The 27478-nt window shown below is 43.1% G+C and overlaps 1 protein-coding gene across 1 annotated transcript in view; it reads right to left on the bottom strand.

Moving 5' to 3' along the window:
• The window catches only part of ZNF827 (zinc finger protein 827), a 165888-nt gene that overhangs the window by 132588 nt on the left and 5822 nt on the right, over positions 1-27478 (bottom strand). The window contains exon 3 of the mRNA XM_025204324.1: positions 2058-3071. Within this exon, the coding sequence (XP_025060109.1) occupies positions 2058-3071 (1014 nt within the window). The remainder of the gene's footprint in view (positions 1-2057; positions 3072-27478) is intronic.

The following is a 27478-nucleotide window of genomic DNA, read 5'->3' as shown; positions in this document are numbered from 1 at the left end:
AAATTATAAAAAGCAAATGGAAACAATTATTTCATGGTTACTAAGGACCTGAGGCAATATGCCCCCATTGCCATCTTTTCGCAGCACTGCAAGCCTGTGCCTTAAGCCAAGAGTATAGCTGCTAGAAAATTCACTGTATCAGAGCCAGTTCACAAATTGCCAGTACCACATATGTACTTAACTGCATTCCTCTTGCCCAGGCTGCACAGCCAGAGTCTACAATTCATAATTTGTTAGCCAAACATATGGAACCTGGATTTTACAGGAATAAAAGCCTTTTCTGCACTACTCTTCACTGTCAGAGTAACAAATAATGCAACCACTTTTTGCATACACAGTAATAAGCATACAATGCTGAAAATTTTTGGAATGGTAAGCTGCATTAAATACTGTAATCTATTAATGTAACCGACTCCTTGCACAGGCATAGCAGGGCAGCTTCATGCTCTGTGCAGGGGCTGCACATGGGGAAGCACTGGCTGCTGCAGCACCAATAGTGGTGGCGTGTCCAGATACCTCTGCAGCAGCTGTTATTTTTGTATTCTCCTAACAGCAGCACCCAGGGCTGCTATCCCAGTCGCCCCCCTCAATTATGCTGCTGCCTTCTTGCTGTCCTCTTTAGGGCCTTTTATACACACGAAAGTTATACTATATTAAATTTAAACTAATGTATGAATCAATCCAGTTTAGTTAATGTTGTTTAAGTTCATGTGGACTTTCTTATTCTGGTGCAAGAGAGCCATTTTTGGTTTAGTTTGTCACTTTGGAAAGTTAGTAACTTAAAACCCCAAAAGCCTCTCAGGCCAGGTCTTGTGCCAGGGGCACTTTGCTACTCTAGTATACTGTGTTGGCAAAGCACTCACAATAGACACAGCTTGCACTGGCACAACCTGTTCTTATGCTTATATAAGTTTGTTCTCCCCTCCTTCAAGTAAAAGAAGCAGTTTTGCCAACATAACTTGTCCACACCAGGAGCTTTTGTTGACATGGCTATGCCAGTCACAAACTGTATCTCATAACATCCTTGCCAGGGCTTATGCATAGTTTTATACCGACTTAACAACACCAATATAAATATCTCGGTATAAGCAGTAAAACATTTCAGTGTAAGCAGGTCCTAGCTTACTAACTCAAGCTATATATGTTGTGAAAGTATTTTAGTAAAGCTTCCTCATCCTCTTCACCAGAATAGAATTTGTGGCAAGATCATGGTGCCTGAGCTCTGTAGGTATTTCCATGGAAATAGAAACATGTGATGCATGCAATTTTTAAAAGAACTGATAGTCTATATGAAATATTACATATTTTGCTCACTGAAATAATGTAATCTCCTATATTATTTACTGACTCCTAGTGAACATTTTGTTAGCAGTATTGTTTCTCCTTGTTTCCTCTAGGTCTACATCCCAGAAGACTGAAAGTCAGGACTGGCAGGGGGGAGGTGGAAGTATAAAGCAGGTTTTTTTGAGCAGAATTAGAAAAATGCAGTTCATTTTTTTCTATTTTTTATGACAAAGGATTGTGAAAGAACGAACATGTGAGATTTGTTCGTGCTTCCGCAGAAAATTTTAATGAAAAGTGGCAACATAATAATATACTCTGGTAAATTAGGACAGGTAGTAAGCGATTATACAAAAGTCCATTTGTGACAGAGACAGCAGGAGGGAAAATTCTCCCTTGTCCAATATTTCAAAAGCACTGGTTTTGTACATGTTCACTGATACCATGAGCTCCCTGACAGGGATTCTTTGATCTTCCCCATTAAATATTTCTTGTATGGACCTATTCTGAACTTGGTGAGGGAAAAAAATGCATTTGTATGGAATAAAAAAAAAAGGTATTGAACTGTACACTCATTATCTTTCAAATATGGAAACACTTGTGAAGGTTTGGTCTTTAAATGATACTTTTAGAAGTATCCTTTTGTTTACTTAGAGTATTTCACTTTTATTTTTCATAATAGGTAGAAACAATGCCAAGCAGACCTATGGGAGAGACATTATACGAATCTACAGCAAAACAAATGTGCCTTACTCAGTGACTGAAATAGTCCATACCTGTGTTCGTGGGCTTAGAAGCTCTTCCCTTAGGGACTGGAAGTAACAATAATTCCAAAGACTGCGGTGGAGTTGCTTTCTCTTGCTTCATCTCTGAAAGCTGCAGGGGATCCTCAGAAACCAATGACTTTTTCTTCTCAGCCAAAAGAGTGCCTGCAGCCCTTGCAGCAACCTCCTTGAGCAGGGCAGCTGAGGAAGTCATGGAAGCAAGGGAAAGGAAAGAACTGGCTGGAGGTGGGTGGTCCTGACCAGGAGTCATGTTTCTTTCACTAACTTTTTTTGATAAAGCTGCTAAGGTGGAGCTGGCAGACTGAGAACTAAAAGGCGAGGAAAAGGATTCAAATCTTACAGTGTCTTCAGTCCTCGAAAGTGATTTGTCCTGAAGAACTGCATTGGCTGCAGCTTTCAGTTTCAGGATAGCTGAATCTGGGGACAAACCACAGGTAGTGGTTGAGTTTGGCAACCACTTACCTTGATTCCATATAAACCGATTACTTGCAGTGTATTGGTCACTTTGTTCCTGCTTCTCAGCGAGCTTCCTGGCAAGAACACTTAGTTGCTGGGCATGATGAGTAGGTGGAGAGAAGGAGAGATTTGAGCCAAGATTTACAGGGGACTCAACCCTGCCATTGACAGGAACAGCAGTGTCCAGCTTGAGGGAACCAGCCTCCAGCAGCCGTCTCAGGTTACTACTACTCAATGGCTTATTTGGACCAGGAGGTTCATCTTCACCCAAAGATGACACATCAGGGGAAAGGTGCTCTTTACTCTGTAACGTGTCTCTTAGAGCCTCACTCTCAATAGCTCCCAGTTCCAGCGTGTTGCTGCTAGGAGTTGCACTTCCCAAAGAAGTATCTGGGGAAGTGGACTGCTCTTGAATTCTTTCCTCAAGAGACAACTTGAAGTTTTCCTGGACTTCTCCATATGATGCTTCTGAGGGGGTCTCCGAAGAGTTTCCAAACCAGCGTTCTTCTTCACTAAGTTCACCTTCCACTTCCTCCTGTCTAGTACCATCTGGGGGAGACCAAGAACAACAAATTTACTCAAAACTCAGTGGAAAAATGTGCATAAGCATTCTTCATTTTCAGGTGCATGTTTAAGTTCTCTAAACACCTATGCTTCTCTCTTCCCTTTCCAAGAAGATTGTGATAAAAACTGGAGACAATGACCTCTACACAAGCCATAAAAATTGGTGCCTATTGAACAGCTACTAAACATACACATAACTTTCTTAATCTTGGCATCATCACCTTAAACCACGGGTGTCTGGATCTGCATACCAGATCTGGTCTATGGAGCCGTGTCAACCAGGAATACAGGGGCGGGGTATGTGGTATTAATACCTGTGGCTCTCTGAACTGACACAACGGCAGAAGTTAATGGTGTCATCACTCATCCTTCCCTTGAATTCCAGGGTACAGAACTCCCCTGAGGACCTGTTTTGGAAGTGATAGGGCAAGCAATGGCTGCGTTAATCCCCACCGCTCTCTGAGCTAATACAGTGGCTCAGACACTGAAGGCAGTTAACACTGCTCCTGCTCACCTCACTGCTGGAGGGTGGCCTAGATCTGGGTTTCCTACCAGAGTATGACCAGTATAATTGTAGTAATCTATCTGCAGGACCACATGGACATCATCTATCTCTTCCTATTTATTGCGTAAGTTCTTCATGATGAGTTCAGTGGTGTTAAAGCAGATGTATTTAGTCCACTGAGTATCAGCTATCTAAAAACCCTCTAAGGTTAGCGCAGTGGTTCTCAACCTTTCTAGACTCAAGGCACCCTTTGGAAAATGCCAGCTCTTAGTTTTCATTCTTTTTTTTTTTTTACTGTGGAAAAATAGAGCAATTTCTCTGTTGCAAAAAATCTACAAAGATCACAACAGGTCAGAATGTTTCTAGCACTTTGGATTCTTAGCTGAAATCTTTGGTTTTATCCTGTGAAGCATGTTTGCACACTTAGCAGTGTTAACACTATGTAGCAACTTGCAGCACCCTTTAACAGATCTTAAGGCACCCACGGTGCTGTGGCACTGTTGTTGAGAATCACTGGTAGTGCTTAGATTTCTTCAAAAGACAGAACAGCCATTTAACCATTTGTATCAAAAGTAGCTACCTTCAGTTATTTTAATCTCAGTCCAATCATATACTTTGTCCTATTCTTGAGGGGAAAAAAAACCCCCAAAACTTGGGAGCTATAGGTTTCTTTCCCAAATAGATTTGATTAGTAATGCAGGAACTACGAGCTAATGCACTGATCTCCCAGTTATTTGCAGAAGAACTATCCTGTACACCTAATCATTCTTTCTTGTTGGAGAGATGTATTTTTTGTTCTCTGTTAAATTTCTTCAATAAAATTAAACAAAGACTATACCAAAATCCATATTATCAAATGAAAAAAAGTGTTTGCTTCCTTATGGCTAGCTATATTTTCTCTTCACAGGCAACTGCAATGCATTTCGCCTCCCCCAAGATATGACTGGCAGTATTTAAAGTATGGTGCCCCTGGACTGCTCTTCTTCACAATGGTTATTCAGAAATAGACATAACCAAACATTTTTGTACATCTAACTGGCCAATCAGAAAGCAGTCAATAATAATAATAGCAATGTAAGAATTAACTTTATGTTATCACCTTGCAGATACCTTTCTTACATTTCTTGCTTTTAAACTGAATGTCTATTAAAGAGTCCTTGGCAATAACAACTGCAAAACAGTAGTATTGAAAAAAATTCTATGGACACACTAATACTAGGACTACATGATATATCTACCATCACAGTTGATTTCTTGGCCCCCCTTATTTTACTTGCAACAAATTACAAAACTTTAGATAGCACTTAATGAAATAATATTATTTAAGACTTATATTGGACCTGACTTCCTATGAGTTTTACTTAAAAAAAAATACCCAAATGTACTCTGTACACACATGAATGCACGTGCACACACACGTACACCCCTCCCCCCACACAAGCCTGAGTCAATAGATTATTTGAATAAACTATGCTATAAAAATATATGAAAAATAAAATGCGTCTCTAGTCAGTTGCTCTGTCCCAGTAAAATTTCAGTGAAAATTTCTCAAGAAAAATTGAGAGGACACTCAGGGACCCGCCCCTCCTAAGCAGCCCCCACACAAGGTCCCCCACACCCACAGTGCCCCCAGCAATCACCCCACACCTACCCGCACACCAACCCACACCCGTCCACACACACAGTCACCCGCCTTCCCCCACACCCTTTCCCACCCCCTTCCTGCAAACACCACATCCCCATCACACACCCAACATGTGCGAAGAAAAACAAAAGTATACATCAACACACAAAGGTATTTAGAATTTATTTGATCATGATGATAGAGACACTGGTAGGCTTCCACACTGCTTAAAACTGTAAATATACCAATAAAGTATTACCCAACTGATCACTCTCTCGGAGGGGGGGGTGGGGGGGTGGAGAGATCTTTTGTTTTAATTGTGGAAAAACATGGATTTTGAGGTATTTTTAAAAATGGATTTGGGATGCTGCAGCAGCATCCCCGCTGGCACAAGGGGCAGTGTCCCCAGGTACCAAGTGGCTGGGCCCCAGAAGCTCCTGAGAGCGAGTAGCCCTGACCTGCTTGCCAAGACAGCTTTTTGTACTGCTGGGGCCAGGACAGGGCAGCTTCTTATACTGCTGGGGATAGCACAGATGCACTGGCTGCAGATGCAGGAGGAGCCAGGCAGGGTTATTTTGCCCCAAGTGGCACAATTTGCTCCACAACAAAGTGCATGTCTGAGCACATGTGCCAAGGCAAAAAGCCCTGGCTCAAATTTGCACCACTTCTATTTGAGCTGCTGCAAGTGCGCGTGCTTGCATGTGTGGACGCATCCCCTGTGGCTTGCTGCAGTGAACATAGGGAGGGGCCATTTCTTTGATGACTGATGCAGTAAGAGCTCCCCCTCTTGTTTCAATTTGCTTTACCTACTGCACTCAACATGTCCCCAACGCTGTCTCCAATTGTGAAGCTCCTCTGTCGCCAAAGCCAGCTAGAATTTTTTGCCCACACAGCTCCTTCAGTGCCCAGAAACCAGATCCTTTCCAACTGCTGACATTGTTTTCTTAGTAACTCCTTCAGTCACTGCAGTATTTAATCCAATACATTTTAAGGTTGTAAGGCTAACACTGAAAGTTGGCACCACCGTCTTATCACGAAGGCAGTCAAACTTCTTTTTAAACACTAATATAGTGATTGGCTGTTTAAAGAAGAGCTATGAAGCCTTCACAGGGTTTTTTCTTAGTCACCTAGGAGTCACCACTAGAGGCATTTTGGAAGGATTTAAATTTACATGGTTTCATGCCCCTCAGAGTTGGAACGCACTTGAAAACTCAGAAAGTAGTCAGCTGAAACCACCAACCTTCCTAGGGTTACAAATTATTTCATTTCAGAATCTAGGGTTCTTTTGACAGTCAGACTAGTTTTGACCGATATCTGAACCAAACCATGGCAACCTAACAAACCCTGTTGTGCTTTGGGGTTGTGACAAAAAACATGCATGGTGCTATCCCAAAGGACTCACACTTTTTTCATGTCATTCATCAATACTGATGAGTCCCTAAAACTTGAAGTAAAAGTATAATATAATGATTTTTTCCCTTGTTCATCTACAAGATGCCTCAGGTTTCAAGCCAAGCTCTCATCAGTTTCAATGGGAGCAGGATTCAGCACGGCATCTCACTAACTTCTATGTAATTGAACATAGAATGAACATGCTCTGCTCCTCGAGTGTCTTCTGGGTAAGGATTAAGGGCTTTATCCTGTCAACGCTTCTCTCTACTGACTTCCATAGGAGTTCTATGCATACAGAGCATTTATTTGTAGGATCAGTTCACAAGTTGCTTGCCAATGTTGATGACCAATGGAAGCTGCAAGTGCTCACTCGGCACATTTTAGGATTACACCAATAAAGACTAGAACTGAGCAACTCAATGAATGTCCGACATTTACTAAGACAGCTAAAGCAGCCACATACCCCAACAGCTGTTACCACTGATGTAGTCCTTTTCATGAATCTGACTATTTGAAAGACACCACTGATTTCTTAAAGAAACTGGACTCCACTGACAAGCTTCCAGCAAACACGATGTCACCTCTCTGTACACCAACATCCACCAGAAAGACAAATTACAAGCCATAAAGAACATAATCCCCAATAAGGACACTGCTTTTTCCATTATACTCAGCTTTTGCCCTAACACACAACTATTTCAGATTTGGGGACTCCCTACACCTACAAACAAATGACACTGTCATGCAGAGCACATGTATGCCCCCCCCCAATGTCAATATATTTATGAAAGAACTTGAAGTCCATTTCCTCCACAGCTGCCCCCTCATCCCCCTGAGATACCCAGGGTGCATTGATGATATCTTCATTGTTTGCACACATGGAGTAATGTCACCAAGACTTTAACAACTTCTACCCCTTCACCAAACTAGCTCTGGAATACTCCACCTAGAAAATTAATTTCCTAGACACCACAGTGAAGGTTTGCAGTGGCCACGCTGCATCGGAAACCAACTGACCTCTGCAGCTACCCTCACACCACCACTTCCATCCTAATCACACCACTAGATCCATCATCTATAGTCAAGCTCTATGTTATAATCCTATCTGCTCTGATCACGCTAACTAGGATGCACACCTTAAAGATCTGGAGCAGGGATTCCTACAATTACAATATAATCCCAAAACTGAAGCCACTCAAATCAACAAAGTCTCTCTGGTTGTCGCCCTGGCTTGAACACCTTAGACACATTATTAATGACTTCCAACCCCTCCTAGAAAAAGAAAATGACAGTTTCAATACAGCCACAGGGGGAAACCTGTCCTGGCTTACAGACAGCCTCCCCTCAAATGGCATTTCTCAAGCAACAGGCTACCTAACTCCTATTCTCACCAAGGCACCAGGCTTTGCAACAAACTCAGATGCCAGCTTGTGTGCGCTCTTTCATCAAGACATCATCATCACTGGACTGAATAACATGGAATGTAACATCTGCAGTTCATTCACCTTCAACTCTACCAACTTCATATATGCTCCTCTGCTTATGGTGCCCCCCTGCTGTCTACACTAGACAGATAGGGCAATCCTTATGTGTAAGAATGAATGAACACTGATCTGACATCAGCTTCATAAAGACACAAAGGCCTGTGGCAGAACACTTTAACCTCCCTGGACAATCCATTGTTGACCTTAGGGTGACTGTTCTTTGGCAGCAAAACTTTAAAATCCAATTTGAAAGGGAAATCATGGAACATCACCCACAGACTGAAGTGTGTTAAATGTGGTATAAACCTGGATTAGTTTTTGTGATCCCTTTGTTCCTGTGGGTATATTTCTTGCTTGTTAACCTCTCCTAGCACTGCCACCCATCCCCTCTCACCCCTTTCTTCTTTCTCCCTCCCTTCCTGCCTTTTATATTCAAAACATTCTCTCTATTTTACATACTGCTCTGTGCACATCCTTTCACAGTATGTGATGAAGTGAACTTGGGCTCACAAAAACTTATGGTATTTGTATCTCCAGTTTAGTTAGTCTATAAGGTACAAAACTACCCTTCCAACTGCCTTAAATTATCGGACCTTTGTAACGTTACAGAGGAAGAAAGAACAAGCTCTAAATAAAGTCTGGAGATGTAACGCAAGAGAAAAAAAAGAGGAATCAAAGGTGATTCACAAGTTATGGATACGAGTGACAGGGTACTCTCTCTCTCCATCGCAGGTGAATGTGGGGAGTGAAGATGATCTGGGAGGAAAGCTCAGGTACTCAGTTTGTCCACAGTAAGCCTAAATTAATCCTAAAACATGCATAAGGACACATCAGTGGGGCATGTTGAGACATGGGGACTGAAGGGAAGTCAGGTGAGGAGTGAAAAAATATATTTTGATTCACTAGTGCAAAGGCTGTGGCTGAAGCCAACTGAACAGATAAGATGATCCAGTGATGAGATATAGAGGGAGTGCATGCAGGGGACACAGAGGACAGGACCTTGTAGGACCCTGCACAGATGAAAGGAAAAGTGGACAAAGTCAAGGGGGTGAGGTTATGAAATCCAAGGAAGGGCAAGATTTTGAGAGAGCAGGTACTATAAATCAACAGAGTCAGGAGAAGCCAAGAGGTCAAAAGAGGATGAAGAAGGAGTAGAGGCCTTGAAATTCATCCAGTAAAAAGGTCATTGGAGACCTTGCACAGAACAGTTTCAGTGAAGTAGAGAGAGTACAAGCCAGATTGGAGGCTATCCAGGATGAAATTAGAGGAGAGGAACTCGAAGCAATGGTTGTAAACAGCACAGTCGGTGAGCACTCTGAAGCAACAAGAGAATCATATCATAGAATTTAATACAGGCCTCGTAATATATGAAAGCAGAGAGCGGAAGATTGGTGGTTCCCTCAGCTTTCTTAACAACTGAATACAGTCAACATCTACACAATGTAAATAACCCATCAAAAAATCTACAAAAGATTAAGGGCTAATTTCACAAATTTTATCTGCTTTGCCTCGGAGTATAAATCTGTTAATTTCACATGAAGGTGTGATAGGTAGGCAGCAAACACAGGCCTAGAAAATGGTAACAGGGCAATCATCTGATCAAATCGGGTCTAGGAAATTCATTTTCTATTTCATTAAAACTTGCCCAGTCCCCCCAAATTGTTCAATTGTTCTTTATTATTTGGAAAGCAGAAAAAGGCTACAGTTGTACATTTAAAATAATACTATTTAGTAGATTGGTTTGGGGGTCAGGAGGACATTATTGGGTACCTGTCCCCACTCCAGCATGCATATATGTGCGTGTACACATGTGCACATCATGGGGCCTACTTTGCAGCTGCGGAGTTACATTCTGCACAGATGTTCCAAAGATTCCCCTCCACAGAACAGCACTTGCAGCAATCTCTGAATAGACCATACATCCAGAACAGCAGCAATGTTGATTTTCCCACAGGGATGCTGAAGGAAAATCATGATTTTAATAAAGACACAAAGGCCTGCCTTAACTCCTTTTATTACATCAACAGCAGCAAATAAAACTTGGAAGATACAGTTCTATAAACAGCCTGTATGCTAAAGCACAAACCCTCCCTACCCCATTGCTCCTTCCTGATTTCAGTGTGCTGTAGGTTAGCAGCACTGTTACTGTTCTTTCAGTGGAACTTTGGTCTCACCTTCCTTATTAACTGGATGAGTATTATTTAACTCTTGACCTCATCACAAAATGGTTTAGCAGTATTGCTGGATCTTGAACCCAGTTTCTCTATTTTAGACTAACCTAGGGAAAGTGGGACAGCTGTAAAGGGGAACTGCCAGAAAATAATTGCTCCTCCGCTCTGTCTCTCTTCCCTACATTTAAGTCAGGTGAAAATATACACACAATTAGACAAGAAAAGAAGCCCTGGGTGGGACCCTATATTTCATCTCCATCTCTGTTAAAATAATTATTTTCCTCAAGGAAAAAGATTGCAATTTTAAGGCAAAACACATATCCTCTATTTCTATTCCCAGCTTAAATCATCTTTGAAAACCTCAGAGAAATTATTAGGTTGAATACTTTATGAAAGAACTTTTTATACAGTGCTCTGAGACCAACCAGATGCCATAAAAATAAGTTATTTACCTTATAGTAACTAGAGTTCTTCTGGATGCATTGGTCATCGGCACATTCCACTGCGGGTGCGCATAAGTCTCATGCATTCAAGCTGAAGCTTTCTGGCCAATGGTACCCATGGGGCATGCATGTGACCTGCTGCTCCACTTCTCCTTATATCCTGCATCAAAGGGCACAAAGCGGCAGAGCATACCAACCATGTCTCACTTTCCTGTCAACTGCAAGATCTCAGGTGCACTGATCTCTGAGAAAGAGGGAATGGAGGGAGGACTTGAGATGCATTCTCCATTCGGTCATTCTGCAACTCTTCCCTCATCCCTCCATCTGAGGAGTCTAGCAGACATGAGATTTTGCAGCCAACAGGAAACCAAGGCTCAGCGTGAGACTTGAGAAGAAACAGGGCAATCACGTACTGTATGAGTCCTCTTGACCAAAAGTCTCAAAGCTTCAGTACAAAGCTCATAAACATGCACAGCAGAATGCACATATGAACAATGAATAATGAAAAACTCTTATAAGGCAATTGTATCTTGTCTATATGCACATTGTGAGGGTTATTTTGAAGCAATGACCAGTCCATTTGTAGGTGGAACCTTGCAGTTTCTGGAGAACAGCAACTGGAAGAGTGTTTTGCTGATGCAGCATCTGATCTGGAGGCTTCAGAAATGGCCTAATCTCTTATGAATGTGCAAACAGAGCACCAATTTTAGAAACATCAGGGGTGGATTTTTAGGAATACAATTCATGTTGATGGATTGTTGAGGAAGTACAAACTAACTGTCACTGGAGGACACACAGTCAAGCATATACTTGGAAAGCTTCTGTAAGGAGGTCACCTGCCCTTCAATCTTTCCAGTACAGCCACAAAATCTGAGGACATGCCCTGAATAATGTTTTTCTTTGTAAGTAAAAGGCCAAATTGCCTATGTCCAGTGCAGAGAGCTGCCTCTATCCTGGATACCTGGGGTTTTGAGAAAAAGATATGAAAAGTTTAGGTGCAACTCTGTGACTTTGTCTGTCAGGAATTCAGGGTATAACCTTAAGGAGACCATGGCCAGACTGCAAACCACACAGACAAAATATGCCACTGGGAGCTTGGATGTCCCCCACACTTCTTGTTAAGGTGAGAATAAAAATGGTCATCTTGATCACTGACAAAAATAGGAAACATGAAGCCCTTGGCTTAAACAGTGCTTCATAGAAGCTGTACAAACAAGGCTAAGATCCCATGATACAAACTGATCTTACATTATATGGGATATATTAGTCAGACCTTTCAGTCATTTTAGCACAACGGATGGGAAAATGCAACCTAACCAACTACTGGAAGAGGAAGAGCAAAGATTATTGCTAGCCACACTGAAGGAGACAGGTTGCTCTGCTTCAACTCTAGGAAGTCACACAGGCATCCAGAAGTCTCCAAAAGATTAATCTTGCCCACTTTACCAAGTAGGTCTGTTTGATGGAAATTTGTGTCTATAAACTAAGATGTCATGAAAGAAAAAGATGGCCACTCTGACCTTGAGAACCATTCAGGATCCAATTTATGATGTGCAGAAAACTTATGTTTGGATAGAGAATCTTCCCTCCAACCTGGTATAAAAAAGATCTGGGAGTAAAATGCAAGGATTTGGGATGGCTGGATGATAAACACAGAACATCCCAAGAACCTGAACAGGCTCAGCCATACCAGGGCTGCATATGTGAAGAACTGCAAGCACTGGAGAACAGACAGAGAATAACTCTCCTGCCCGCAATACCACAAAAGCATCAGATGGGCTCAGAAGCCCAGGGGTCCCTTCAAAACAGGAGAGCTAACGCTTTCTGCTGGTTTGAGTTGTGAATGCCAGAGTGAAAAAATGTCCTGGAGGACAAAGCCTTTGACTTTCCATTCACGATTCCAGCAGAAGCATCTGTGTAGGTTGCTTGCCTGCCTTTTCTGAAGGCTGAGCAGTTTACTGTGGAAAAAGGAAATATGTCAGATGTACCAATTCTAGAGTCTGATTTCCCTGAAAATGGATGAAAGACCTGCTCCATACTTTGTTTATGTAAAGTACAGATGTGGTGATGTTTGACATACTTTGCATGCATCCCAAGATGCACTGCAGGAAGGATTCATAGGCCTTGGGGATTACCCTGAACTCCAGTATGTTGATATGTATACTTGGATCACAGGCTCTGAGGTTGTTGCTGGGTGTTCCTCGCCCTTGTCATTATAATTCTAGACCAGTCCTCAACCGTTTTAGACTCAAGGCAAACCTCCATCCCTTTTCTGAATTTAGCAACATCACATTTCAAAAATGAATTTACAGCAGCTCCTGTAGAAGCCATCTTTCCTGTTGGACAATCCTGCTGGATTGGTGGGCTGCATATACAAGTGTAATATAAAATGTCTGTAACAGATGCTACTGTACCGTGGTTCACACCACCCTTTCAGTGAGTCAAAAGGGTTCATCCCACCTTCTGGCTTGCCTCAGATACGGTACAAATTGCTCTCACTCAACTGTCCCGTCTGCTTTTGAATCCCAGTTTCATTCAGCAGTATGGCTTATTCATACAAGAGATTCAATCTGTGATTCAAATACCTTTTTGGTTGCATCAGATACTACTGAGATGGAGTGACATGCCAGCTCTTTGGTTCTATCCTTTAAACTGAGCAAGGAACAGAAGTATGTATCTATTTGCTGGAGAAGCCTGGATAGAGTGGTATTATCCCCACTTTTTGCTGCTTTGGTCACTGATTTTCCTGTTCAACTAATTTACTTTTTGTACTAATTTTAGCTCTCTCCCAAGGAAAATTAACAGTATTAAGTCTTTTTTTAAAAATCTAATAAACCTAATGCAAGCAAGAGTGGCCCCTCCTGCCAGAGCTGCTTCCCAGTCTGACTCTGAAGACGTCTGCTGGAACGAGAGGTATCCGGAACAGTTTTATCTGGTGGCAGAAGTGGCATGGCACCCATGAAAGAGTCTAATGGCACATTATGGTGACAACTAATGTGTTTTAGACTGCATAGAAGCATCAAAAGGAGTTCATTATGAATTCACAAGGACCTTTCACCACTGCAGGGGAGTAAAAAAATTTACTGATATGCATCGCAGGGATGGCTAGAAGTTATTTCCATGGATTGTGCACTCATCTTAAGTTTTCTGTACACAAAGTGTAATTTGGTTTGTGGTGTCATATGGCCTCCAAGCCATATGGCCTAACAGGGAGGCCTCTCTCTTGTCACCAAACAAGCCTGGCCCAGGTCTCCACTAGTGACACCAGACTGGTTAGATCAGGGGTGGGTAATTATTTGAGCTGAAGGACCACTAAGGGAGTTTTGGTGAGCTACCAGGGGATGGAGAAGGGTTGTGAACCCCAACACTTGGTGAGTGAGGTCACCATGAAGACTGGCCCAGGACCCCCCCAGGGCAGGGTGCACTTAGCCAAGTGAATGGGATAGGCTGCGGGCAGGCAGGAAACAGTGTTCAGGAGCAGGATGGGTGGGCAGGGCCAGGATCACAGGGTAGTGACAGTGCAGGGCCAGGCCCCAGGGCAGGGCTATGATCTGCTCCCACCACGGCCCTACACTGTCACCATCCTGCGATCCCGAGCCCAGCTCCCAGATAACACTACCTTCCCATCCACAGCCCCATCCCATCCAGCCAGCCAAGTGCACTGTGCTCATGGAAGTCCCAGCCCAGCGTCCAGAGAGACCCTGCCTGCTCACCAACTCCATCTGGCGCCCCTGGCAGTGGGTGTGGGGTGGACAAGCCGGGGTGCCCAGGCAGCCGGCCCGGGTCTGGTGGCAGTGGTGACAGTGCAGTGGGAGCCAGAAGGAGCCACTGCTGTGAGGGCTGCCAAGACGCCAAATCTGGCCACCTCACTGCCCCTACACTGCTGCATGCCCAGGGGCGGCGGGATTGGCCACACTTGCCACAGACTGGGCTGCCCACCACGGGCTTGATAAAATCCCTTGGCAAGCCAGATCCAGTCCACGGGCCACATTTTGCCCATGCTTTGGTTAGATGCTAGCACCCATGCTGAGCGAAGCATGCCACAGCTGCCACAGAGTCCAAAATGATCCCAATGAACCTTTGCAACAACATAACGTTTGACTTCTGGGCATTTACATTCAGACCCCAGTCCTAGAACAGAAAAAGATTTTGTCAAATGGCTTTGCACACCTAATAAGAGGATCTTTCTTACAGTTACCAGTTATCCAGGTAACAGTTTTTCCTGAGGTGGGTTCCTACTACCACAAGGATTTCGGTGAAATGTTCTGGCCCACTGACAAGTCATAGGTTAGGATCTTCTATAGGTAGGAATTCTGACCTACCACAAATTTCAGGCACTGTCTGTGAAATCATATTATAGATGTGTGAGGGTAGGTATCTTAAAGGGCAAAAGATGTAAACTAGTTCCAATTCCAAGGAAGGAATTATGGTGTCTAAAATCACCATCTTGAATTTGAGCTTGAAGATTCACAGATGGAGTTTTCTCAGACCCAAGACGAATCCCCACTACTCTTTCCTCTTCAGGATTTGTAAGTAATCACTGGTAAAGTAGTCCTGGGGAACTACTTCTATTGTACACAATGAAAGGAATGAAAAATTCTCTGTTGTAACAGGATTTTACGGAAATTCTGCAGACAGTATTGGAAGTAGGCATGAGAGGTACTGGTTAGTATAACCTTATTGTCTGCCTTTCTGACACAATCAAGACAAACATCCTGGAAATCATCTCTTATGAGTAGGGTTAGATTAATGAGAAAACCCAACCAGTAGGCTTGCAGAAGAGTATGCCTTATGAGCTAATAAATTTCATTTCTTTGTTTCCTTGTCATTTTGGTTGGGTTTGCTTTGGCATAATTTTTGGCTTGTGACTATTACCACTACTGACTTTATAGGCATAAAAATCCTCTCTCAGACTTGGAATTTCTTATCCATCTTACATGAGATGAGGGGTGTTGTGACTGGCATGTGCCAGACTACTTTCCTGAGGTCCATTAGGAAAGCCTATTTATTGACTTCTATGGGAATCTGAAGAGTGATAAGTCTCGAAAGTCGCTGAAATCAATCATTTGTTGGTCTCACAGGAAAACCACCTCTCCATCTGAGGAGGAAGAAGAACAGCACCTCCCATGTCTGTTTACTATATCATCATCTTGCCTCTTGCCCTGGGGACAGAGGCACCAGTGAGGGCTGCAGGGCAGCTTGGGTGGCTAAAGTACCTGGATGAGGGGCACACTGATAATAATCATGTCACCTTGTGCAGTGCGTGGCCAAAATAAGAACAATCAAATACTGACTGACAGGACTTCCAAGGCCAGGTTATCAGAAACAGTGCTCCCATGGGATGGGAATCTTGGCTTCCAGTATCTTTTGGGACAATCCTCCAGACTCCCTAGGGAAACTGAGGAAGGTTGAAAGAGACCGCTCCAACAAGTGCTCCAAGCTTTGACTATGGTAGGGCAGATGAGCGGGAACTGATGTTAGCTGCAGTGTTAAGGGGAGACCATGGAAGCTTGGTGCCAAACATGCTGGAGCTACTAGTGATGCCAGTGAAATAGCAGTGGAAAACAGCATCGGTATGAATCAATCTGCCAGAAGTGTGAACCTAGCCAGTGCTGTTCATTGCTTCAGTACCTGATAGCGCAACAGAGTTATGGTCCAGTACCGTGAGCACTGCCATGGCTAGAGGAGATTGGTGATGAAGCCATCCTTTCAGTCATCAGTGCTGTTAAGCTGGAGATGAATGAAACCAGGCTCTAAAAGAAGGGTGGAGAAAATATGGCCTGGGGGTTCTGCCCACCAAGTAATTCCATCCAGCCCACAATGGATCCCTTGTTCTTGACCAGCAGGCATCCCAGACCGTGGTGCATGCAGCCAGTCCCGAAGCTCCCAGGCACACAGCAGAGCAGGGGTGGCACAGGAGCTGGACTTGGCTTCCCAGCAGCCCCCAGAGCAGCAGCAGCACACACTGCCCAGCTGCCAACGCCTGCATCTCTACTGCCAGACCTGGCCCCAATGCCTGGGCACTCTGGCCCACCTGCCCCACACCCCCTGCCGGGGATGCTGGGTGGAGTCGGTTGGCAGGTGGGATCTCTATGGAGAGCGACTGGGACCCGCACAGGCAGGGCATGCTTGGCTGGGCAGATGGGATGGAGCCAGGGGTGGGCTGGGAGTGGCATCTGGGAATGGCATCTGGGAATAGGACAGGCAGGCGTGGCTAGGATCACAAGACATTGACAGTGTTGGTCAGGCCCAGGGCAGAGCCATGATCCCTGCACGTCCCTGTGACAGGCACCAGTTCTGTGGGCAGGAGCACGTAGGGAGCAGGTCATGGCTCTGCCCCAGGCCCCAGTCCTGCACTATCACCATCCTACGATTCCAGCCCCAGCTCCCTCCCGCCCGCCCATCCTGTGCCTGGACCGCTCTGTGCCGCAGCCCCATCCTATCCGCCTGGTTGAGTCTTCCCTGTCTGTGGGGTTCCTGGGCTGGTCCCCATGGAGATGTTGCCTGACTGCTCCATTTGCCCCCCTCCCCCTAGCAATGGGTACAGGGTGGACAGGTCCAGGGCTGAATAGGATTCATTGACCCCCTCCCTCCCAGCCTGCAACAGCTCACCAAAACTCCTTAAGTGGCCCCGTAGCCCAAATAACTGCTCTAGAACAGGGGCAGGCAAAATGTGGCCATTCTATCCGGCCTGCAGGGCCCCGAAAAAATTTAGAAAATTAATATTTATCTGCCCCTGGCTGCCTGTCATGCGGCCCTCGATGGCTTGCCAAAACTCCTCCGCCCAAAATAATTACCCACCCCTGCTCTAGAAGAATGCAAGGAGGGAGGGGGGGGCTCTTTAAAAAAAAACAAAAAAACTTTTATGTTGCCTTAAGCATCGGTTCCTAAACCTGACGCTTTATCATCAGCTCCATGGCCAACACAAGCTTTACTGTCTTCCACTCCAAATACTCATTCGTACCACAGCCCCAACACACATTACAGAAATAAAAACCACCCCAACAATATGTCACAAGTAAAAGTAGGAAAGATAAGGGCACTGTTAATGCCCTGCCACTGATGGCAAGGAATTGCCTAGGTTAATAAATGCTCAAGTTATCCTAGGAAAACGACTATACCCCATGCTAGAGAGCAAGGAAAAAAAACCCCATGGCCAATATGATCTGAAGGAAAATTTATTTCCTGCCTCCAAAACTGGCCATTGGTAGGACTGTGAATGGAGGGGTCAGGTACTCCAGTATGATTTAGACAAATGGTTGGCAACCTATGGCCCATGAGCCGGATCTGGCCTGCAGAGCCTTTGGATCTAGCCCATGGAGCCATGGCTTTGGAAATGTTTAGAGGCAGGGGGCTTTGCCTGCAGTGGAGTGGGGAGGGCCACTACTGAACAACTGTGCTGACCCCTGATCTAGATCACTGTAGCTGAAGCAAAATCCTTGAATCTTCTGTTCTGGATCAAACTGTTTTGTGTGGTGACTAAACAAAAGATCTTCCCCAGCAGCTCCAAGGATTCTGCAATGGTTTTGAGACATCCCTACAAAAGAATGTGATCTTTTGGCTGTTAGAAGAATGTTATTTGCTTTGGAAGTTCTATTAATGAAGCTGGAGTTGACTTTGGAGCACTGAACCATGTAGCCTTGATAAGTTTTAAGCAGAAATACAGGAGGGCTCAATACTATTTATCTGCAGATAGCAGACTCACAGCCAGCCAGGGGGTTTGCATAGCAGTCCAGGGAATGACCTGCTAACCTAAAACTTCTAGTCCAAAGGGCATATCATATGCAGAAACAAGATCTCATGCTACCATCAGTGTGCTGCTCTTCCTAAATAGACCAAAATAAGTCAGGAAACTAGGGTCAAACTCAAGAATCACTCTGGCCCCAACTAGCAAAGCAGAATGATGCTCCGACCCTACAGCATGCAGTTGTGTCCAGGTCTCCATGTGTTCCTTTTAGAATTAAATTAGGTGGACACCTTATTTGAGGATGAGGTCTTGATTCCTTACTGCAACAAAGTGCATCTTCATCACCTGAAATGTGCTGCAAGTCTCAGCACACCCTCAGGTCCAGCAGACACAAGCAAACTTTTATGTACCAAACAATTTACAGCAGCCACTGTTAAAATTACTTGTTTAGACAATGAATTATTAAAACACTGATTCACCTCAATGCATGCAACTCATTTTAGTGCAACTAGTTGTCTAACTGATCAGGATCATCAAAGCAACTGCATTTCAGTCACCCTTCTAGCTAAGAAAGAAGCTAAACAGGAAGAAGTTGGGAGCACCAGTTCCAGTGGTAAAAGAAGGACTAATGAGAAGTAATAAAAACATACAAACATGCCTTGTTATGCTGGCATGCAATTTCCAATAAAGGTAAAGAATTCCCTGATCATCACTAAATCTCTTGCCAAAGTCAACAAAAGGCATTTAGTTACAAAAATAGTTCTGACACCCACCTGAAAGCCTGAAATTGGGTTAAACAGGTAGTGGAAAAGGCAGTAAAGCATCTACATTATTAACTGAACAGAACAGGGTCATTCCAGACTTACCCACACAACACACTATTAACCAAAAGGCCAATCTGGAAACCAAAACTGCACCAGATGATTACATACTCCTTCACCCTTTCATCTGAAAGGGCTGCCCTTGTGTGTTGTACATACCGTATAGGATCTGTCCCCTTACGCAATCCAAAGTAAATTTACCATAGCTACCATAATGTTATCAGGAAAAAAAAGTGTCTGCTAAGGTTGATAAATCGGCCAATTATCTGCTTCCTTGACTTTTATTCTTCTTGTGTAAATGTTTCCATCCTTACATTACCAATACCTATTACAAAATGATCTACACATTGCCAAAACAACTGTTTAAATTAAGGATCCTTAATTGATTTGAACAGGATTACAACTGGCTTATTAAAAAAAAATAACAACAACAAAGCTGCAGCCTTGGAAAATAAAAATTGCTCTTCATTGTTATTTAAGAATGTTGTCTCTATACATTTACATTTATGGAGCATGTGATCCTCTCTTCCCTAGCACCACAAGGCTCCAGGAACTATCAGAGAAGCAGTGTCTGAGGACACTACATCAGTGCTCTTGTGGAACCAAGGGTATGTAAACAGGGGTGCCAGGCCCCAACACCCCACCTCCTCCAAGTCCTATAAAATGAGGAAATAACTGCAGCGCAGAAGAAAAGGGACTGCGTAAGGATAATGCATACATACACAAAGACATGGTCCTTGCCTGAAAAATGGAAAATGGACCTAGGCTCAAGGCTGAACTGTTAAATCTGTGGCTGGCCAGATGCCCTACATGAATGAGCTGAAGTAAACCTGCAATGTTGATGTGCCTTCCCTTACCACGTCCACTCTGCTGCTGATGAGACCTTGTAGATCTGGTTTTCTAGATCTTCTCAAAGTTATCATCAATTTTAAAAGACTCCGCTTGAAAAGCTAGACAGAACTTCCACCTGGGGTTCCATTTCAGCTAAAACACAGGGCAGTTTAGGCCAACCATGCAGTCAAAGAATGATGCCTAAGCTAATGTCCTTGAAAAGGTTTCAAAGACATTGTAAAAAATGCAGGAACGTCCTTTTAAGGGATTTATTTTGGTGCTCAGTGCTGATCCTCCAAGAGACATATACAGATCTATAAGTACTGCTTGTTATAGCTTGATAATTAGCATCTTGAATTTCCAAAGCAAACAGGAAGCACATCCTGCCTAAGAAGTCTATTTTGTTTTTGGGGAAGAGACTGTCCATTTCATTAAGTATTTCTGAGGCTCTTCGCACAATGAAGTTATGGTCTATGATTGAGGTTCATAGGTACTGAGGTAATGAAGACAGTAAATAAGGAAACAGAAAGAAGAGGCGTTCCTTAGTCTTTTCCTAGATATGAAGGCACTTGATAGTCCTTCAAGATATGTCAGAGTTCCAGTAAATAGTCAGGTGAAGAAAATATCAATAGCCCTGATGAAGAACCTGGTGTAACTGATTCATCTTCTTGATGCCCATAGGTTCAGACAGTGATCTAAACCAGATATTGCAAACAGACTAACATCCCTTCATTAAAAAACAATAGATAATCTCCTGAATGCTAAAGGTCTCTCATGACCACCAGCCCGTTCACAGAGGTTCTTGTCTCTTTAAAAACTGGACAGGGGACAAAGAGAAAAAAAAAGTGCCCTGCAAAGTGTAAGCTTAAGGGGCCACTTCTAAATGGAAGTTCCAAGCTGATCCAAAAGAAAATAAGAACCCTGGAGTTGAAGCCCTCTTTGTCCTGTGAGTTTTCTAGGTAAGTACCTAGGATGGATTTGAAGGCTATCAAAGCTAATACAGAAATGGAAATTCACTATTAGTTTATGTGTTCCTCTAGTTTGAAATGATTTTTCCCCCAGAACCAAGAGGGCTAGAGGCAACATATTAAAGAATAATGGTTAGATCCTGCAGAAGCTCCCAGATGGTCCCTCAGCCTAGGTCCTGGCTGCTTCCTGGTAAGTTATGCAGGATTAAAGAACTTGCTACAGTTCTGAAGAACTGCCTTGGGTTTACGTTGGCATTGCTTTGGCCAATTCAGTATTTTGTTTCTTTTTCCCTTTGAGAGTAAATGAAATACCTTATTTTCTTTGCTGCTTCTAAAAAGCTTCTGTTCAGATGGCTCCTTACTAGCAATTATAAAGAATCCCCCAAAATATTCTAAAAAACAAAACAAAACAGGCATGCTATTATGTAGTGAGAACAGATTATCTGGTGCCACCAAGAAGAGAGGCCCTGTAGAGCCATCTGCAGCTCTCCAATTCCCCATTCAGTTCTGATGCAGTCGCAATACAGGTTAAAGCTGCCTGGGGACTGCTCTAACCTACGTCACTTGGCAGGGGACCATTAGCTGAGAAAAACTGCAGCAGTGTGCGCTCCAGCCAGTCCTCTCTCCATCACTTATCAACCTTGACACACACCCTATACGGGGTGTCTAGGAGTTAGGTACATATAAAAGTTATTCCATCTCTGTACCCAGTGGGAACTCCCGCATGCCATGGGAAGCCCCATCTGGGATAACAAAGGCAATTTCCACTGACTTTACATCATCTGAGCAGTGCAAAGGCACAGGAGTGAAGCTGTGAATCTGGCCTATTGCTAACAAATGTGTACTATCTATTTTAAGTTCTTATTTAAAAATAAAGTTAATTTGAACTCATTGAAACCATTTTAATTATTCAAGGTTTGGAAGGTAACTACAGAGACTGCTGTACTTTTTTTTTCTTTTTATAAAAATACCACAGTGATTTCAAAATGCTACATCTTATAGAAGTGTGACTACAGTATTTGGAGCTATTGCTGTGGACTAGCTTTATAAGAGTTTTTCAGGTGACTAACATAATAGAAGAAACAAGGAAATCAATTAAAAAGCCTTGTGTATGGCAGCACTTAGGCTGTGATAAACAAAACAAAGTCTCAGTTCAAACTGCTTCAGTGCTCTTAATTATCCCTATTGTGCTTAGATCCTCCATCAAGGGGTTACAAAATAAAGGGACTCTCACATACCGTATGTAGTGCCATATCCAGGCACAACAGGTGACATCAGGACAGTGTGGCAGCTCTAACAAAGATCTTTGTTTTTGATTGGTTTGTCATAAATTTTGCTACGCAATTTCATCTGCAAGATATTGTGGTTAATGATGTGCATCTGATTTACCATACACACTTATTTTTGCTCTCTCCTGCTCACCCCAGGTACTGTAAGTCTACAACATTCTCACCTATTCAAAGACAGGTTTTAGGTTGTTTTCCTGTTTCTAGCTTGTGAAATTACTCCCACCCTATAAATGTCACAGGAACTGAACCCCCTGTAATTTAATTTCTCTCTTTCCTAACGTCAGATTAAAACATGGTAAATTCTATTCTCTGGGTTTTTAATTCCTCCCACAAAGACGACATTACAGTAACATATCTAAGCGAAGCGCCAAGAAGCGTTTGTTTTGCCGTGCTGTGTTTTCTACCAAAGACAGCTGCTTTCTGTGCCCCTGAGAGGATTGCTTGGGGTTAACAAGCAGAGCCAAATGAGAGAGGATTAGGAAGCTACTCATAGTTCTGGGCTAATACAGCAAAGCAGTCCTCTCCGAGTGGAATAGGCACCGCTCGCTCCTAGACAGATCATTCAAGGTACTGCCCCATCTTATAACCTTAACAGAGGTCAGAGGTCATATAATCCGTGTTCTAGCACTGACTGAAAAACAAGTTTTCTTCAAACCTTGCTTTATTTTAAAGAAAATTTAGGACTTGTGCCAACTTTATGGTAGAGGAAACCAATCCTATCGACACCTACAGAATAGTATAACAACCACAAGGCACTTCTAAACCCTTTCCCAACAGTGCATCCATACCCTCAGAGGCTGTGTCCACACAAGCATAGCTGTGCGGGATGTGGTGCTGCATATTCAGCTGTTCTCCACACTGCAAGGGAGCAGCGCATGGGGGGGGGGGAACCCCTGGATATCCAGGGATCAAAAAAACCCGTGCCAAACAAAAGCAGAGCAGCGCACATCGGGACAGCGTGTGCTGCTCAAAACCAGAGCCTAGGCGGCCAGAGCCACACTCCAGCTGTTGGCCAGGCTCTGAGCAGCAAGATTGCTGCCACTGCAGCCCCAGAAGGCCCTCAAGACCCCAGGTAAGGCTGCTGAGCCCAGCCAGTGCTGGCCAGACAGCGGGTGGCACAGGTGTTCCCTAGGGACAACTAACAGTGGCACAAGGTGTATTGCTGCTAGTTGTTCCCGTGGAACCAAATGTTTATGCTCATGTGGACACAGCCATAACCAGGACATAGAGGGAAATGTCATCTCCAGTCCCAGTCTCTGACTTCTCTGCTGAGGCAGACAACAGGTCTGTCAATTTGATTTTTTTTTAACCTATATTTCTCTACTAGGAACGCTGCTGACTTTACCAACTCATTTCACACTGAGGTGCCTTCAAATGCTATGGCTTCAACAGTCCTATTCTTGAGATGATATGTTTACATTGCTCTAAAAAAGCCAGCTTGGATACCAGAAGCCACATAGTGTACTGGCATGGGTAAATTAGTCCAGGATGAGCAACATGTAAATATTGCTTCCAGGACCCAAATTCTCTCATTTAGAGCTCTGGTAGATCTATGCAGCACTACATTGTTCTGTTCATCTCTACAGTTATGTTAAGACTCATTTATACCACTGTGGTAGTATAGCCCTCCCCACCTACCTCCCCCCACAAAAAACCCCAAACCCTTAAAGTGGAAAGAAAGTTTTCTCTTCCCCCAAAGTATCCTGTGTCAATGAAGAATCCGCAAACTGGGTCAATGTCATCTCAGTTCCCAGCACAGGGGGTGCATGAGAGCCCAAGCAGGGCATCAATCAAAGCACCCTTAATGATGTTCTATCTTATGTCAGGGAGCTTGGAAGGGCCCAATATTGCTAGCCTAGGTGGAGAAGAAATTCATAAGTGGCTTAAGAATAACTCCACCCCCTCAATTCTTGCTACAAATTAAAAAAAGAGAGAGAGAGAGAGAGAGAGAAAAAGACACACGCAGAGAGAGAAAAGGAACCAGGCCTCACTTGCAAGTCACCAGGTCTGGATTTGAAAGTGCCCTACAGGGGAAATGTTCTGCCTATAAATGAAAAAGCACACTGTAGAACTAGGCAGTTTGTTTCTAATTACCGATTCACTTGCCTGCTTAACTTACTTTTCAGTGACATAAGTATCAAGCTGTTGGTAACGGATCCCTGCTTCCCATTTTAATTCACCCCAACTAAAAGTTTGTTTCCTGGAAATGGCTCTTCTTTACCAGTACTACAATACTAGCAAAATTAAGTCTAAAGGAGGTCCACAGACAACTACATCTTTATTAAAGGAGCAATAGCTAAGCTAAAACTTTTGGGCCAGATCCTAGTCCCAAACTAGTGGCAAAAAAATCACAAATTTCTTTATGCTTTTTCTAAATAAAATGCAATTGTTACTGATTGTCAAGAATTCACCAGAGCTTTCATTCTGTCCATGAATATACTATCAAACTTTATAACTGTAACAGTGTATAGGGCCTTGGGATACAGGCACATACCTCTGCACCTGTTATAAGCCTTTAAAACTGGGAACTGTATTTTTTGGGCTGCATGCCTGGACTTTGACATGTGCCTTTCAGGTGACTGTATATAAACCTCCTAACCTCTTTGGTAGGGGAGCAAATTGGAAAGACCTGGGTTCAAGAAAAAGCCTGGGAGAGGGCTCTTCACCTCTCATACCTATCAAACAGAAGGCCTGAGAGGGAGACTCCTGAAAGAAGCACAAACCAGATGGCTCTGAAGCCCTGGAAGAAGGTCTGCAAAGTTGGTAAGATCCCTGGAGACAAAGGGCTAGACAAGACTAAAGGGCTGTGAGACTTTGTTTTTCTGATAAGAGGAGTTTTAAGCAAAGGCGATGGAATGGTTCAGTTGTTTGGGGGATCATTTAATTTTCTTGGCTGGTGCCTTAGCCAACCAGCTTTCAAGAACCTTTACCACTTAGTACATACATAAGGTAACTCCTGCCAAAGAACAGTTAATCAAACCATTGGTCATTTACACAAAAGCCTTTTCCCTCCCAGGCCTTCTATCAGTATGACCCGGGAAAGAAAATTGAGGGGTTTTTTCAGAAATTTTAGACAGTTTGCTCCACTCTGTAATTTATTCTCTTCCTGTGTTTTTGCCTGATGCTCAAGTATATCTTGCTCTGCTCTTTTCACCATCCCATTCCATATGCAAAATGCTGGAGTGAAAGATGGTTAAGTTTTTTCCTTCTCTTCAACTGCCTTCTTTTATATCCCCAGGAAGAGAGAGATGATTTTTCATCTCTGGAAACTCTAAATGAATTTAGTGTCTTGGAGCCTGGGGTCTTAAATTCCACCTGTCCTGCAGAAAAGAAGTAAGAGTTTTCTTTGTATTAAGTAGAGAGCTCATTATCTAGTGGAATTACCTTATGAAGCAGGAAATCCTTCACAGGGTGGGAGGAACGTTAAGAGACAGAACTGTACCTCTGTTGAGGTGACAGACTAGGATTAAGTATCCCAAAATTTTCATGTTTTGCCCCAAGAGGAAATCAGCTTCCTAATGCCGACAGGGATACATCAGGAAAAGAGAAATTGCCATTTCGGAGCACAATACTTACTGCATTGACTATGATCCTCGGTCAGTCTGTGAAAATGAAGAGCTACTAAAATGACTGAATGTTTTGTAAAATTAGCTAAAATGCAGCACATGTATGTAGATCCAGTAGTCGATTTTACAAATACCCAAGAACATACACCCAGGTATTTAAGATCAGAATCAAACCTAAAGTTCCATTATTTTAATTTATGAAACTCTTTTGTAGCAATAGAAATTCCCTCTAAAAGTAGGCTTTGGGGAATGATAATATTCACCTTCCCAAGACTCTTTGCTTCAGCATCTAGTCATGTACTGTACTTTCATGCCATAAAAATATAATTTATAAACTTAGAATGAAAATACAAGACTGCTTGCAGGTGAAAAAACCCCCTGAAACTAGAGTCCATCATGTAGTGTTAGCTATTTTGAGGTCTGAGCTTTTGCACATTATTTTCTTATAAAACATGACAGTAGATATTTCAGCCTCCATACACCATGAAGTGTTTTGTACACTTACACCTAAATGGTATGAATTACAGTACTACACTCAGCAAACTAGGCAGCGGAAAATGGTACATCAGAAACTGGGCACAACATCATTATTTACAAAATACACTCCTCAAGTGTGACTCTGGAGTAGCTGTAACAGGAAAGGGACTCTAAGCATAAGCCAAATTAGTTCTTGACAGCCATCTGAACTGATGTTGAGATCATGATTTATTTTCGGGGGGGGAGGGAATCTTCTATAATGTGCTTCATCGTGACAAATCACATGGCTCGTGAAGCCTCAAAGTAAAAACCCTTTTAACTTCCAAAAAGTTCCCTTTTGTAGGTCATGCTCTCATTATCTTGTTCTGGGATCTGGTTTGATTAAATTATAGAAAATTACAAATACTTCACTTTGAACAAACCAGCTCCTCCTGACTCTTCATTTTTTTTAAACTTCATTCTTCCTACCCCCAGCCTTCTTACATATGAAGAAGAAAGAGGAAAAGCACTGTCACACAAGCAGAAGTTACATTATTTAGCTATTTTCCCAAGCATTAAAAGAAAAAAGCAGTCGTTGTCCTGTTGTCTTCCTATACTCCCTACCCTACAACTTTGCCTTACCACACTAGATCCTTCTATTGGCACTATTAGAAGTTTGCATTTGTACTTCAGACCCATTGGCATCCTCACCCTATCCCAAATCCCATTCAAAAGAACCTAAAAGCATACATGGCTGAGTGAGCTGCAACACTGGCCCTTTGGCAGTTCAATTTATGCTCCAGCAGCGTGATTTATTAATGTTTTGTACTATCAGACAACGCTAAGACACATACCACCATTGTGCGACTTTTGACAAGTGACCCAATATAATGTTACAAAATTATTAAAAATACAAACTGAATATGTTGCTTCTTTTCTCTTTCGCTGACCTAAAGCACATACCTAATTTATTTGGGCATATGGGAAGAACTGGATTAACAATGGGAAGAATCTGACAGAATTAGTATTTTTTCATGGAGTAAGGCAGACAGCACTCCATGCTTCTCACACTGCTGTTCAGTTAAAAGGTGCACCACAATACCACCAGGATAACTGTGATGATAGTGATGAAATTATTAACCCAATCATACTAAG

The sequence above is a fragment of the Alligator sinensis genome, unplaced genomic scaffold, assembly GCF_000455745.1.
Source record: "Alligator sinensis unplaced genomic scaffold, ASM45574v1 scaffold169_2, whole genome shotgun sequence".
NCBI lineage: Eukaryota > Metazoa > Chordata > Crocodylia > Alligatoridae > Alligator > Alligator sinensis.
Note: the sequence above shows the minus strand (reverse complement) of the source record. Positions and strands in the feature narration are given on the sequence as shown.